The 16202-nt window shown below is 32.0% G+C and overlaps 2 protein-coding genes across 3 annotated transcripts in view; one reads left to right on the top strand and one right to left on the bottom strand.

Annotated features, from left to right (window-relative positions):
- Positions 1-2547: 2547 nt before the first annotated feature.
- LOC133173206 (small ribosomal subunit protein bS21m-like) lies at positions 2548-5362 on the bottom strand. Its single transcript, XM_061308161.1, has 2 exons — positions 5274-5362; positions 2548-2910 (listed from the first exon to the last, which is right to left on the bottom strand). The coding sequence occupies exons 1-2, from the start codon at positions 5354-5356 to the stop codon at positions 2733-2735; spliced, it is 261 nt and encodes an 86-aa protein (XP_061164145.1). The 5' UTR covers positions 5357-5362; the 3' UTR covers positions 2548-2732.
- A 250-nt stretch (positions 5363-5612) lies between these two features.
- LOC133173185 (nuclear pore glycoprotein p62-like) overlaps positions 5613-16202 on the top strand; it is a 25034-nt gene continuing 14444 nt past the window's right edge. For both annotated transcript variants that reach the window (XM_061308136.1, XM_061308137.1), the window contains exons 1-3: positions 5613-5824; positions 13196-13264; positions 13496-13819. In XM_061308136.1, coding sequence (XP_061164120.1) covers positions 5749-5824; positions 13196-13264; positions 13496-13819 — 469 coding nt within the window. In that variant the 5' untranslated portion in view covers positions 5613-5748. The remainder of the gene's footprint in view (positions 5825-13195; positions 13265-13495; positions 13820-16202) is intronic.

Below are 16202 nucleotides of genomic sequence, written 5' to 3' on the forward strand. Positions count from 1 at the left end.
AAAGTACATTACAATAAGATACATACTTCTGTGTATCAGTTTTTAGCTCACCTCAACGAAGTTGGGGGAGCTTATGTAATACCCTCGGCCTCGGCGTCCCAGGTTAAAGTTTTTGGAGCAGTTTTCTTTTCAAGTACTTCTATACCCTATACTAATCAGAGATGCATGGAGGATGCTTCTAGTCTGTTTCATTGTACCAGTCAAGGTTTCAGATGCAATTTCAGCTAAAGAATGACCAGGATAATGTTTTTGGAACAGGTTAAAGTTTTTGGAGCAGGTTAAAGTTTTTGGAGCAGGTCTCATTTCCAACTGACTATAGACCCTATATATTTATCAAATTTGTAAGGATGACACATCTAAGGATGCACACTACTGGACTTGCTTCGGATGCTGGATCTGATCTATATTTTCCGGATGAGTGACCAGGTTAAAGTTTTTGGAGCAGATCTCATTCCCAAGTAACTATAAGCCCTATATTGACCAAACTTGCATGGATAATACATCTAAGGGTGCATACTACTGGACTTGCTTCGGATGCTGGATCTGACCTATATTTTCCGGATGAGTGACCAGGTTAAAGTTTTTGGAGCAGATCTCATTTCTAAGTAACTATAGGGCCTATCTGAACCAAACTTGCATGGATGATGCATCAAGGGTCGAACACTCTCAAACTTGCTTCAGATGCTGGATTTGACTTACATTTTCTGGATAAGTGACTAGTTTAAAGTTTCTAGATAAGTCCATTCCCAAGTAACTGCAAGCCCTATCAGACCAAAATTGCATAAATGTTGCATCTAGGGATGCACATTACTAGATTATTAGTTTAGTGTGGGACTTTGCCTTACTTAAAGACAACATTCATTGAGGTGAGCTCTGTAATCTCTGATTACCTATGTTTAATTTTGATGAGCGGTCCTGCCAAAGTTACAAAAAATAGAAATTTCTGTGAAATACTTTCAAAATGCTACTCCTCCTACAGTTTTGATCTGAATTCAATATAACTTGGCACAAAAGTAGATTATACTGATTTACATAATTCTTTATATCTGTTTTTGATTTTAATGAATGATGTTGCCATGGTTACTAAAAATAGAAATTTCTTTGAAATACTTTTGAAATGTTACTCCTCCTACAGTTTTGGTCTGATTGCAATAAATCTTGCCGCAAAAAGAGACTAAACCAAGGATCATTATTCTATTTATTGCTGTTGCAAAGTTTCAAATCCAAGCGCTACTTTTCTCTTCCTTTGTTATAAGTACAAACCAGTAGAGCTAGAGTCTTATCAGAGACTTCTGGTTTATTTACTAATAGCATGATAGTTAATGCAATTGCTTGCAAAGAAACAATGGCAACCATGGATAGTATAAGACTCCGATAGAATCTGACAATCAAAGAAAATATGGTTCCATAACCCGCAGATAATAATTAAATTGAAATTATTAGAAATAACTATTTATCATTTTTTAATATGTGTTTCCAATGTAATTTTCTCCTTTCCTGTTACAGATTTGGTCCGTGACCAGGATAAATCTGTAACAGGAAAGGAGAAAATGTATGGCTGGACCGGGAATCGAATCCAGGACCCCTGCATCACTAGTCAGGTGCTCTACCGACTGAGCTACCCAGGACGATATCCAAGGCCCAAACCATTACACCAACAATCCTCCGAAAGATATTTCAGTTTGTCTTTACCGCAATTGTCAGTCTACACTATCCATAGTGGAATACCAATCCCGATGTATTTTCATAGTACATGTATTTACACATAAGTTTGTGTGGTAACTGAATATCATACAGTTTCAAATTACAGTATCAAGCTAAAAAATGTGTATAAATGCTAATTATCAAAATCCTGCCTCTCAAAATTCAAAAGTCTTAGGTTAAATTAAACTGCCAGGAGTATTTTTTGCAAAGTAGGTCAAAGGTCAAGGTCAAATTGATTGTAATGCTGCTATTTTTTATAATGTCTTATGACAAACAGTGCACACGCTAAATAGCATAGATTTACCTCTTAAATGTCAAAAATATGCTGTATATCAGGACTATGAACTACATGTATTTTAAAAATAGGACAAAGATCAAGATCAAGGGTCACAAGGTCAGTAACCATGATAATTTACAAAAGCCATAGTGCCAAGCAATTTATGTGCAAAATATCAAATCCATATCTTTTACAGTTCTCGAGATATAGGGTGTGATAGACTGTCAGACAGATACCGGGTAAAGTGATCCCTGAGTGCCGCTCAGCTCTGCAGGTGAAACAAAAATTATATTCAGGGATATATAGATCCCTGGTATACAAAAGACTTGATACCATAATCTATTCAGTATATGCATTGTAGATTACAATTGTTGAAATAAGTTTAGAGCAAAAATCAATATCAATTGTTAGAAAGTGTTTAGTGAGCATTGTGAACCATGAATCTCTTGGTCTGATTTAGAGAGATAATCTGTGTCTCAGGACAGGCCTGGGTCCATAGAACATTTATCACTTTAATGATAGAACATTCTAATCTATGTCTGATTGAACTGATTTGAACACAGATCCATACTTCAAAATTTATTTTCTTTTCAATATAAAATAGAAATCAGTTTTAAAGCAATTTAATGTACACACAGCTGTTCAAAAACTGAAGTTTTAAACTGCTCTTGATTCTTACTTTTTTATCAACACAACTGTGTTTTCTTTTTTAATATAAAAAAAACATGGTCTCTATCCACTATGTCTGCTGTTATCTTGGAAATGGATTTGGACGACTTTTGCGCATCAAAAAGTTCACTCTTTTAGCCATTCCTGAACCATACAATCTCTTTGCTCTTTCTCTGTCTACCTGTTGGCGCCTCTCACATGGTGTAATGTAGTACTGGTTTCTTCTTATTGCATCTGATATTTTTTCATTCCTCATTAACCTGCAGATTTTGAAATATCAATTTCATACACAGGTTCTTGTGTCTTTGTTTATAATTTTTTTCTATCTATCACATACAAATGTAATATCAATAGCTCTTTTACCTATATTTATTTGTACCCAGTAACACAGATTACATAAGCTTTTGACTAGGACGAATTATTTCATTTATTTGACTGGTTACAATGGTTAACAGGTTCGGTACAATCACTACATGTAGCTATGTAGCTTGAATTACCTTTGTAGCTTTATTTAGCTACTTGAAATAGCTATATTTAGCTATTTTAATGCAAGACAAAAAAACTGCAAGTATGTGATTAAATATAATGTACTGCATGTATGAAATTTTAAAAAAGCAACCCCAGCAAAGATACTTTAAACAATTCTGCATTTAAACATTTTTAAAGTAAAAGATGTATTTCCATTGTTTGAGTAACTGTACACTACCTTGTAAGCGGTGAGGCATGGATATGTCTGATTACTTCATATTGTGTTATATTATAACTATCAATTATCATCTTAATGGACATTCGTTTTACCGAGAAGCCATTGCGAGACATCACATCAAACCCAAACCTGACAGATAATTATTAAGGAGGCTGGGGGTCAACAAATTAACCATCAGTTATAACTTAATTTTTTAGATATGATATCTTAAGCTGTCAACTATCATTTGGCAAAGAAAAATGTCATACATTTTAGTTTTAAAATTTGATCATTTTTGTATATCTTTATATGGAGCTCTTCTTCTAAAGGAGATCAATATAGTCTGAAAATGGCCACAACCCCCTAGCCCTCTTAAATTAAAAAAAGATAGAGAATAAACTTTAAATTATTTCCCGTTGCTTTATATTATCACCAACTTACCAAAGTGTATCAGCAAAGTTGTTGGACATGACGAATTTCTTTCTACTTACTCAATACTTCAATTTGCGCGCACATGCAACTGAAATTATCGCCCTTTGTTTTTGAACAACTCAACATGGTTTTTCACCATAAAAAAATAATCGGGGGATATTAAGTATTATGATTTATTCAATTTATTTATAAAATAAAATATGTATAATAATTGACATATTATTTATTATTTTTTTTATTTAAGACAATCGAATAATTATCTGTCAAGTTCGGGTTTGATGTGACGTCACGCAATGGCTTCTCGGTAAAACAAATGTTTACGCGAAATCGAAGAAAGTGGGTATTGACAGCATTCGAGAAGGGTTAGAAAGCAAATTTTAGTAGAGAAATGTTGTTCGATATGAATGCTGACGAGCTGTATTGAATAAGGGGTGGGTAAAAGCAAATTGGTCGATTTCTCCAAAAACGCGTTGCATTCCTGTTCGCTATGCTAATGCATAGCTCATGGCTTGGTCAATCGAGTATTTTTATTGACTTTATTGATAAAATTGCAAACTCCTGTGCTAGAACTTGTTGAAGTGCGAGGGTGTCCGATGCATGGTGAATTCACCCTACTTCATTCCTTGGAGTCTAACATAATCAATGTTGCCCTCAACCCCAGTCAACAGGTCCGGCACAATCTCTTGATTAAGCTATATAGCTTGATTTAGCTATATAGCTTTATTAAGATATTCAGAATAGCTTGATTTAGCTATTTTATCACACTTTTTTCTCAAATGTGTTATTTTCCAAGTATGCACAAAAAGTCGCACCTTGGTGCAGTGATGATATTCAACCTTGAACTCTTATGAAAATAATGCATGTAAAAATCACTCATCAAATTGTGTCTCCTTAAGAGACTTTGTACTCAAAGTTCTAAAATTTTTGGGGCTATATAAAGCAATTGATACAGTTACTTCTTCAATGAAATTATAAAGGAGGCCAATTATGGTCAACAAGATAATTGATTGGTAATAATTCAGTGCAATGAGAAGCAATCATACTTATCCATGCCTCAACGCACACAAGGTAGTGTACAGTTACCCAAACAATAGAAATTCATCTTTTGCTTAAAAGTATTCAAATGCTGCAATGTTAGAACTATCTTTGATTTGGGTTGTTGATTTGATGTTCCCATAGGCCTATTACATATATGAATAGTCAAATACTTGTGACTTTTTGTCTATTTTGTACAAATAACATTTTTGTGAAAACCTGCATATAAATAGCTTTATCAAGCTATTTTGAATAGCTTAATAAAGCTATATAGCTATTTCAAGCTATATAGCTTAATCAAGAGATTGTGCTGGACCTGGTCAATATTTGTATATTATTCATGATTGGGTAAATGCATTTCGAATTTCCTCAAATAAAAAAAAATCCAGAGGTTTGTTAGTTTGTAATACTTCATTTTGTTTACTTTTTTCAACATACAGTTAAAATAATTTGAATAAAGTATATTCTTACCTATTAATGCTATTTAGAGCATCATCAATTTCGTTATTTTTTACAAAAACAGTACGAGAAATGAATCGAAAATGTCTCGACATGGCGGGCTGTCGGGGTGCATTAAGTCGTTCTTATATTCCATGTGGAAAATTCTCTTTTTGAAAAATCAAATACTGTGCATAATTCATATTAATGTTGAAGTTTTTGTTGTGTATCTTGACTTATGTTAGATACGAATTTGCACTGGTTGCATTTAATGCTTGAATTGGAAAACAAGAGACTATTGTCGAATATATTACGTTTGTCTTAACTAAAAATACGCATTTCCGGCAAGATATCATTTTAGTGGAGGGAATTTCCCGAAATTCAAGTTTGTAAAAAGTACAAATTTGGAAGACACTTGCTACTGTTTAATGTGTTTATCAATTGGTATTTGTGTAAATATTTCAACCACCTCAGTCTTACCTTTAAAAATCTTTGCGCGGTCACCACCATGAGCATATTTGGAGGAAATCCTGGCGCAAGTAGTGGTGGATTCACTTTTGGTACCCCAACATCTACCCAGGGAGGTAAGCATTGACATTATTCACCTATTTACTGGCTATGAGGACAATAGCAAGTTTATCGTCCCCCAATAGAGCAACTATTTTCTAGAGCTGAAACGAATACCAAAAATTAATATTCGAATATTCGGGACTACTATTCTATTCGAATGTCAGACAGCTCGACCCATTGACACCTCGGACCAACGACATCTCGACCCATTGACACCTCGGCCCCAACGGGTCGGCCCAAGATTTGAGACACCTCGGCTCATGTAAAAGACACCTTGGCACAAACAAAAATGTATTATTTTAAACATATTTATTTAATATATTCTGAAGTATTTTATTATTATAGGGACTATATGCGACGGATTATATTATTATATATCCCTGAAATAAAAAAAAAAAAACAACAACAATAAATGAATAATCTTCCGAGAGTAAATTGACGGTAATTGAAAAAAAATTGTCCATCACAAAGTGCTAATCTTTAAACAAACAAGAAGACACAGCGCATCCTTTGGAGTCTCATGCGCGTCATATGGGGTGGTGACAATGAGGAGTTAATTACGAGCAGGCTAAATTAATCCAATTGTTGGGTACAAACCACATATCTACCTTGGTTGGTTTAGGGAAATATATCCATTATGCTCTAATATTAGGCCTAAAAAAAATTATGTTTGTTTCCTGTAACATTCCCAAAAAATCAAGGGTCGGTAGGTTGGGATTTTTTTTTTTTTTTTTTTTTTTTGCTTATGAATGGGGTCAAACATCCCCAGACTGAATTAACCAGGTGTTATATTTACAGCGGACACCCAACATGGCCGTCTAGCGGCAGAAAACGAACTTCAAATAGTTGTGGGGGAAATGCTTGATGTTACAAAAACAATGTCTTTATCAGGGATGGGGTCAATTACTTTAAAAATTAATTAATTAAATTACAATTACTTTGACTTTTTCTTCAATTAAATTACAATTAAATTACAGGCTTTCTAAGACATGTAATTAATTAAATTACAATTACTTTGCAAAAGTAATTAATTAAATTACAAATTACATTTTTTAAATTTTTTGAAAATTTTTATAATCCTTGTCAATGAATATACAGAACATCATTTATTTGTATATAAGCTCAGCCTCTGCACAAACAGTACAAGAAATAATATGCTATATATAGGCATTGTGTATCGTTCTTGGTTTAATTAAATTTTATAACATTTATTTACAAAACAATAAGAATCTCCTTAAAGAACTATCCCAGTTTGCATGATGCAGTTTCCACCACACAAAACCTACATGTACACAAATTGCATGGCTTATGATATTTGATTAAAAGTGAGTATTTTAATAGAGTGAAATGAATCGCAACTGTAACCCCTCAAATTAAATATTTCCTTTGAAGGTAACCTGAACATCCTAAATTGCTATTTATGTTGAACAATTTTACTTTATAAATCAGAATTGTACAGATAGAAAATTCATTCATAAAAATCTGTTTAGATGTTAAAATAATTATCAAATTGAAAGCTTTTTTTTCTAAAGCTAGCAGAGCATTTTAAATTGAAATAATTATCTTCATTGGCTTTGTCTTCTAAATCATGGAATGAATATCTCTTTAGAGGAGTTGATTTGTTTTGATTGCAATTTAAAGCTGTGATCTGGAGGGCAATTATCTCTTCCCAACAAGAGAGAACTTAATTAATGACACACACCTTCTTTTTCTTTATTTTTGATCAAACAACAAAGATTGAAATATAATAAATGTGTGTTTCATAGCTGAATAGACCTAAGATAGGTGGTTCAAAATTCATATTTATAATCATAGATAAAAAAATTCAAAATTTACATAATGATTAGAAATAAACTAGTTTATTATTATCAAGCCAATCATTTAATTATTTTGTAAGCATTAACCTAAGATTTTGTATAAATGAAGGATTGAGGATATGTCAATAAAATAAAAACCAGTGAAATGGGGAGGTAGTGGTGACGATATATCATGAATATATCATGAATGTGTATTATATAAAGTAATTGAATGTAATTGAAAAAGTAATTGAAATTATGTGGTATTTTTTCAGTGTAATTAATTAAATTACAATTACAAGTAATTGAAAAAATGTTCAATTACAAATTACTTCCAATTACTTCAAAAAATGTAATTAATTACAGTCAATTACAATTACTTTTTTCAATTACCCCATCCCTGGTCTTTATATTAAAGGTAAATGTTGACTAGTTTGACATATTTTATATCTCAAATAAAGCTACAATTAACATTTTTTGTATAAATTGAATCAGCTGATTGATCAGACAGATTTGGCAGAAAAAAAAATCCACCAGGGGGTAATTTGAATGGGTTGGTCAGGTTACAGGAAACAAACATAATTTTTTTTAGGCCTTACGCAACAAAGATCTATCAGGTTAACGTAACTTCTATCTGTGTAAGGTTAAATTGAGTTTATAAATTTAAAAAAAAGGAATCAATTAAGGCATCTTATTGATCAATACAGAATACCTCAGGACATATGCTTCTGTGCACTGGTTTATACATATAATTATTATATATAGTTAAGTGTAGAATATGCCCCTACTACAAAGTGATTTTTAAGTGAAAGAATTCAAACATTACGAAATGAATAAACTAAGTTGCATTTTCATAAGCAACAAAATAAATAAATAAATAGACCTCCTATCTCCCACTCAATAGATACAGCAGCTGACATCTATGTAGTCCGAAGTATCTGACGTTTTCCAGGCTTTTTTCACGATTTTGATATTTTACGTGCCAGGAAAGCTTTTTTCATGATTTTGATATTTTACATGCCGGGTTTTCCTGGCACGTAAAATATCAAAATCGTGAAAAAAGCCTGGAAAACGTCAGATATTTCGGACTAACATCTATGTCGTCGTTCGTTCAAAAATTCTGAAATATAACATGCCCCTGTTTATCGTATTCATATCGTCACTATAAACATACATACATTTATATTACCATAGTGAATACAGATAACAATTCTGAAAAAAAATTCCTTGGGCTGAGGTGTCTTCATTATGGGCCGAGGTGTCATTAATTTTGGGCCAACCTGTCAGGGCCGAGGTGTCAAACGTGATTAGCCGAGGTGTCGTTGGGCCAAGGTGTCTGTCTTCCTTCTATTCTAGCGTGTTCGAATATTCGTTGATGTTATATAAAAATATTTCTTTCTAAAATGTTATAATACCTACCATTTGCAGACCATCGAGAATTCTGTATACGTATATAAATTTATCAATATAGTTACTTGACATTACACTGTTCATTATTTTAGATAAGGGTGCTAGTAAGTCACTGCGCTCTAAAACCAGAACGTCCCATGCATGAGCGCCCCAATGGTTTTTACCAGAGCCCAAGTACAAATATAAACGCCCCTATTCCTCTCATGAGCGCCCCAAATTCATTTTACTAGTGCCCCAAATAAGCATTTTGTTTGCCTCAAGACTTGTAACCTAGTAAAGAAATAAATTATTGCTTTTATTACACGTCGATGTTAATAAAGATTAATATGAACAATTTCATTTCATGAGCACCACAAGCGCACCAAGATTTATATATCACGAATGCCCCACAATTTGTAAACTGTTGATGTGATTTTGAAAAGTATTCAAATTCTTTTCAATGTTCGTTTGTAACCTGACCAAAATACTTTTTGAATGAAACAAAGACAACATAGTGAAGTTTGATCTTAGATTTTAAATAATTACATTACCAAAGACTTATCACCAATGAAATAAAACATTAGTAATACACTTTATTAAAACTGACATATGGAATCTCAAAACATGCAAGACAGTCTCTTGCCAATCCTGTTAGTATATAGATTCCTGCCAGATCAACCTTATGACAATTAAGAAAATAATAAAACTACATATATTGAAATATTTATAAAAATATATTTATATCATCATTTTTAATTACACAAATAATTAGAATTTCATATAAATAGAAAATATTTGAAATAGTTCCTTAATGAAAGAAAGTCAAACACTTTGTCAAGTTATTTTCAACTTAACATATTAAGCCAATGGCAGCATAGATTGAAATGAAATGTTATTGCATTATGAGCACCCATGGTGGAAGATTGGACAGAACTTACAATTATTTGGGGTGCTCGAGAATTAAATTTGGGGCACTTATGATATTGTATATGGGGCGCTCGTATTGTACTTGGGCGCCGGTAAAAATCTCTGGGGCACTCATGCATTGGGCGTTCTGGTTTTGGGATGAAACAAAAAGTTGAACATTTACAAAGAGATTTTCATATCTCTATTTTAAGCTAAAATTGTTGTGTTAGATAATAAAAAAATAAACCTAATATGTCAGTTTTGTTTTTGCAAGCATTTCCTCAAAAGAAAAAAAAAAAAGAATATATGACACAAATTAATAGCCGCTAAGCAGTTATAAAACATTTCTATAACTAAGTAAAAGTTTTGGGGAAACAAGCGGAAAGAAGCTTTTTCACGTAAGATATGCTGAAACTTTTTTTCAGTGGTGCCATCTCGCCCTATTTATTGGATAGGCCTTTAATTCTATATGATGCAAGTTTGGAAATGTGGTGGGGTAAAATGTGAAAATTTTAAACTTAAAAAGAACATTCATAAATTAGTCACTTGCATGATTTAGTAAAACCTGTATGAATAGAAGAACACATTGAGATGGGAGGCACATGATTTGCAATAAAATTGGTAGGTGTAAATTACTAAATAAAACTCCAAATTGTGAAATATCTTGAGCATATACAGTGTTTCCCTTTATTTTAAAGTAAAGGGTTATTGATCAGTTGTAATAAGCTTTGGGTTGAGGTTTATGACAAATATCTGTGGACCTTACAACAATTAAATTTTGATTTAATTTTTTTCATTTCAAAGCTGCATTTTTATCAATTGAAGTTGTCAATTTCTTCCGGTAGCTGGTTCTTAGGGAAAGCACTGCATACATTCAAAATTATATACACTAAGAATAATTATATACATTCTTTGTTTAAATTTCTATTAATTATGTAGAAATGGCTTTTTAAAATTAGATTCCGATTGTAATGCAGTCATCAGGTCGGTGGAAGCATCGACAGGATAAAGTAGCCATAAATACTAATAATTATTTAAGTTCTACTTAGAGGAAAGTACAGATATAATTTTATCAACAAAGGAAAGTCAGAAAACATGCAAGTATTACACACATGATGAAATATTGGAATACTAAATTTCCATTCAAATATTCGCCATTTACCATTCATTCATGGATATTCGAATATTTGTTTCACCTGTATCTCTTGATATTGATGACTTACAGATCAAGTTCAATTTTCGTGACGATTGACTCATTTTTACCAAAGTTATGTCCCTTATGACTTTGAAAATTTCTGATAATTCACTGTTTTTGGACTTTTTTTGATATGCTTATAGATAACGTGTTGATTTTTTTGGTTTGTCTCTTAATTGATATTGGTGACTTACAGATTAACTGAGTTTTGTGATGATTGACCAATTTTAATGAAATTTAGGCCGCACAGCTCTTAAACTTTCAAAACTTTAATATGATAATACAATTTTCCAAACTTCTTTTTCTTTTGGCCATGCTTGTAGATAATAAGTTGATTTTTGGTCTCTCTCTTGGTATTGATGACTTACAGATCAAGTTTAAGTTCCATGATGATTGACCCATTTTTGCCAAAGTTAGTATCCATAGACTTTGAAAATTTCTGATAATTCACTGTTTTCCAGACTTTTATGCTATGCTTCTAGATAGTGAGCTGATTTTTGGAATATTTCTTGATAATGATGACTTACATATCAAGTTTGAGTTTCCAAATGATTGACCCATCTTTATGCCCTGCCATGAATATGGCAGGGGCATATAGTGTTTTTCATGTCTGTCTTCTGTCCCACTTAATTTAAGTTCAGTTTTATACAAAAAAACTCTTCAAGATATTATTATCAAACTTCATGTGCTGATACATAGTAATGTGAGGTTTTCCACTTCAACATTTTTTTACCTTGACTTTTCTTTTGACCTTGACATAACTTTTCTTTACGGATAGCAATTTGTAATTGGTTAACCGTTTATTCAGTCAGAACGATGGTAATTGTTAGGAAATCTGTAATTGGTTAATCAAATTGAAAAAAAAATTATATATATGTAAATTTGAACACTGTATCCTGAAAATTCAATAAAAAAAAATACTAATGAAAATATCTTAATTTAAAAGGGTCTCCAGATTGACATCGCAGGGGATAATTGGTCATTTGTTAATTGCTGTTCAAACACCATGTCATTACCCAGTTTGACTTGTGTTTTTTTAATGATTTTAATTAAATGATCGTTGAGTACTGTAAATGGATTATTATGTGTACCTAAGCCCTACTATCCTTTGTAGTTACCTATTAAATAAGCAATAGTACATACTTAGTTTTGATTATGGAGACAACTTGTGTGACATCTCTTGATTTTCTTTAAAATGTATATGATATGCTAGGCATGTTTCATGAGAATTTTTTTTTTCTTTTCTTTTTTAATTTTTATTTATTTATTATTTTTTTGCCTATCAAAATATTGAAATAGAACATATAAAGTGTTCTGATCCAATAATAGCTTAAAATCACTACACGTAACATCTCGTTTATTTGAGTAAAGCAGAGCTTACAATGATGGGAATATGTTGAAGAATTTTTATATGATTAACTGTCTATTCGGTCAGAAAGTCTGGCAATTAACTGATTGGCAATTTTGCATTCGATTGCCATCCATACTTTCCTTAAATTATTGTTAAGAATCTCAGTTTCAAAGAAACCATTTAAGATATTTTCACTATCCCTAATATACTGATACATATTTGTGATAGCTTTTCAACTGCATCAAGATTTTTTTTACCTTGACGTCTCCTTTGACCTTGACTTTAAATTTGTGTTTAGCTAAATTTCAAAAAAACTATTCAATATATTTTCATCAAATTTCATATGCTTATGCATATGATGAGAGCTATTTAATTACATCAATATTTTGACCTTGACATTTCCTTTTACCTTGACCTCACTTTTCTCAAATTTTTGTTTAGCTAAGAAATTTTATTGAAAAAGCTCAAAGGCTTCTTGAGATATCGTGCAGAAAAGAAAGTGTTACAGACAGACAGAAATACAGACAGATGGACAGACAGACCCAAAATAATATCTCCCACTTTCAGTGAAAGCATGGGACACAAAAATTACATGGTACAGCTTTTGTGTGTTGAGAATAGCTGCTGTATGATACCCTGGTGACTCAGATTTTATTTTACTCTAGTTAAATAATTTTTTACTAATGGTAATGATTGTAAATGATACATTTAATAGCATACTATTGTACACATTTATAACTGTTTTTAGCTCCTGTTAGTTCAAGTACACCTTTAGGGGGATTTTCGTTTGGACAGAAGCCTGCAACAACAACTGCAGGTATGAAATAAAAATGTAAAAAGTAGTTGAACAAGCTCTTAGTAATAAGTAATTAAAGTACACATCCACAGCATCTAAACAGAAGAAATGATACATTTAATATAAATCCTAATGCATATGATTTATTTTGAATTTTTAAAAAACTATTTCTCTCTGACTGGTAAACATATTTAGAAAAGAGCATGTTTCCTTTTCAAAAGTCATTATATTAGAATTCTTTGTTCTTTCTAGCATCAGCCACACCATTTGCTATGGGCATTCAGCCCCAGGCCTCCACCCAAGGGTTTCCTTTTGCATCGTCTACCTCCACCAGTGCAGCAGCACCTGGGGGGTTTACGTTTGGATCAGGGGGAGGAGGAGTTATGGGAGGGGGCACTCCAGCCACCCCCGCTGCCCCCTCCACACAGCCAACTGCTTCAGCAACCACTGGGCCACAGGTTGGTGGGCTGGCAGGATTTGCTATGGGTAAAATGCCCACAGTGTCCACAGTGACAACAGCAGCAGCCACCCCAGCTGCGGCTCCTACAGGACTGACATTGGGGGGAACCACAGGAGGTAAACAAATGTACATGTATAACAATCCTACCCATGTCTAGTACAGATATATCTCAAAATCTTATTTCTATGTAATGCATTGTGAAAACACTTTAAATGTCTATTTTTACGATAAGAATAAATAAGAAGAAATTCTTAAAGAGGAGTGCCACACCAAAATTTTATTTTATAGACCTTTAAGACATCCCTGATAAGTAGTGGTTTCAGCATTAAAAGGTCAATTTTAGCTCTCAATTATTTAATAAGAATTTTTTCCCTATTTTTAATAGAAAATAAAAAAAAATGTTTTATTTGCTAATAAGATGCTTTAGGGTTAAAATTTTGCTGTTAATAAATGCATAATATGAATGTCTAATAAAATATGATAATAAAGGCTGGATAGACATTTTAATTTTTTAAATAAAAAATAATTTATGAAAATAAAATACTTAATTTATGAATATTTTTTAAATCTGTGGATAAAATCTTCATAAAACTAGTCACAACTATGGAGATTATGTTAGGCAATCATATTTTAAAAAGAAATTGAAATGAAATTGCGAAATTTTAGAGAAATTAATTTCTTAAATTTTAGTCAATCCCAATCAAAATTTAAACTGATCCCAACCAGAATTATGTAATAATTGGAAATAGATATCATTTTTACAAGAATACTAGTTTGTTCAGGTGTAATACAGGTTAAAAAGTAATTGAACTTGAAAATCAAATAGATTTCTCAGTGGTAAATACACAAAGAAGGAAGTAAATTATAATTTTATTTATTTTGTTTTAATTTAAATCGGGATCAGATTAATTTTGATCGGGATTGGTCCAAATATTAAAATAATTATTTTCCCAACAATTTTTCAATTTCATTTCAATTTCTTTTTAAAATATGATTGACTAACATATTCTCCCTAGTTGTGACTAGTTTTATTAAGATTTTTAACAATAGGTTTAAAAAATATTCACAAATTATGTGTTTTATTTTCATAAATTTTTTTTTATTTAAAAAAATAAAATGTCTATCCAGCCTTTATTAACATATTTTATTAGACATTCATATTATGCATTTATTAATAGCAAATTTAAAACCATAAAGCATCCTATATGCAAATAAAACATTTTTTTTCACTTTTTCTGAAAAAATGCAAAAAAAATTGTATGCTAATATCGGTCTTTCATTGCTGAAACCATAGTTCAAAAGGGATTTCTTAAAGACCTATTAAATAAAATTTTGGTGTGGCATTCCTACTTAAATATTCACAATCAATTTCTATCCCCAAAGATTAATGATTTTTTTTTTATTATACTTTCATGTTAAATACTAAAATCTGATTGGTTTAGACGCATTTAACAATCTGTAATGTTACCCTCAGCGTTAGCAACACACTTGACAACGGGTAACATTACGAAAATGTCACATGCGTTCAAATCATGCGTGTATGGTTCACCGTAGAATTCTCAAAGCGTCGGTTGTGCGTTTGAAAGAAGCCGAATAAACGACGTCAATAAAAGCTTGCGTCCGATGTAGCTTACTTGAAAAAAACAAACGACAGAAAAAACATCCTTGCAAGTGCACACTTTAGATGAAAAAGGACTTTTTGAGTAGCAAACAATAAAGAGGTTGGTAAATCTTTTTCGAAGCTAATTCTTATTGAGAAAAATAGTAGCGGGGAGTTTGAAAGCTTTCTAAGCGTGAACTTAACGACGATTTCCGAATTTTTTTTTATGACATCCGAAATCAGTAAGACATTCAGTATAATAAAATAAATAGTGCACGTTTTTGAGGGTAACAGTATACACTTATTTCATGACTACGAGGGGAACATTCAAACTGTTGTCCCGAGGTAATGGGGAAGACCTGGGAAACTGTTGCCCGAGGCCGAAGGCCGAGGGCAACAGTTTCCCAGGTCTTCCCCATTATCGAGGGACAACAGTCTGACTGTTTCCTGAGTTGTCATGAAATAAGTGTTTTATTACCTAACCTACTGTATAATTTCTCAAAGTAATGATATCAACATAATAATCAATGGCTTTTAAAATACATCGACAAAAGTTTGTATTATTTTTAAAACCAAACTAACAAGACGAATATTAATCAAATTCTCACACTGATTGGTGTTCAGAAAAATTAATGGGTGTGATATTATCATGCACTAATTAATTGAAAAAAAGTAGTAAACAACATAATGATGTCTTGAAGATTTGAATATTACACGTTTATAAATAGCAAAGATCTATACTGAGTGAAAGGGGCCTACATTTTGCCAAAATTACCCTCAGAAAATGTGTTCATGGCCTCTTCTTTGAAATGATATTAAACTGAATATATATTTATATTGGTATCAGGATTACGTTTCTACGGAAGCGTATTAGGGCCGCAGCAGTATCTTTTATTAAT

The sequence above is a fragment of the Saccostrea echinata genome, unplaced genomic scaffold (assembly GCF_033153115.1).
Source record: "Saccostrea echinata isolate AGI-Se365-2 ecotype Australia unplaced genomic scaffold, CSIRO_AGI_Sech_v1 ptg000056l, whole genome shotgun sequence".
NCBI classification, from domain to species: domain Eukaryota; kingdom Metazoa; phylum Mollusca; class Bivalvia; order Ostreida; family Ostreidae; genus Saccostrea; species Saccostrea echinata.

Bases quoted from the DNA above. Each gene is read 5' to 3' on its own strand.
- LOC133173206 (XM_061308161.1), bottom strand. From the start codon at position 5,356: ATGTCGAGACATTTTCGATTCATTTCTCGTACTGTTTTTGTAAAAAAT. The intron at 2,911-5,273 runs GTAAGAATATAC...CAAAATCTGCAG, and splicing joins GCTCTAAATAGCATTAATAG to GTTAATGAGGAATGAAAAAA.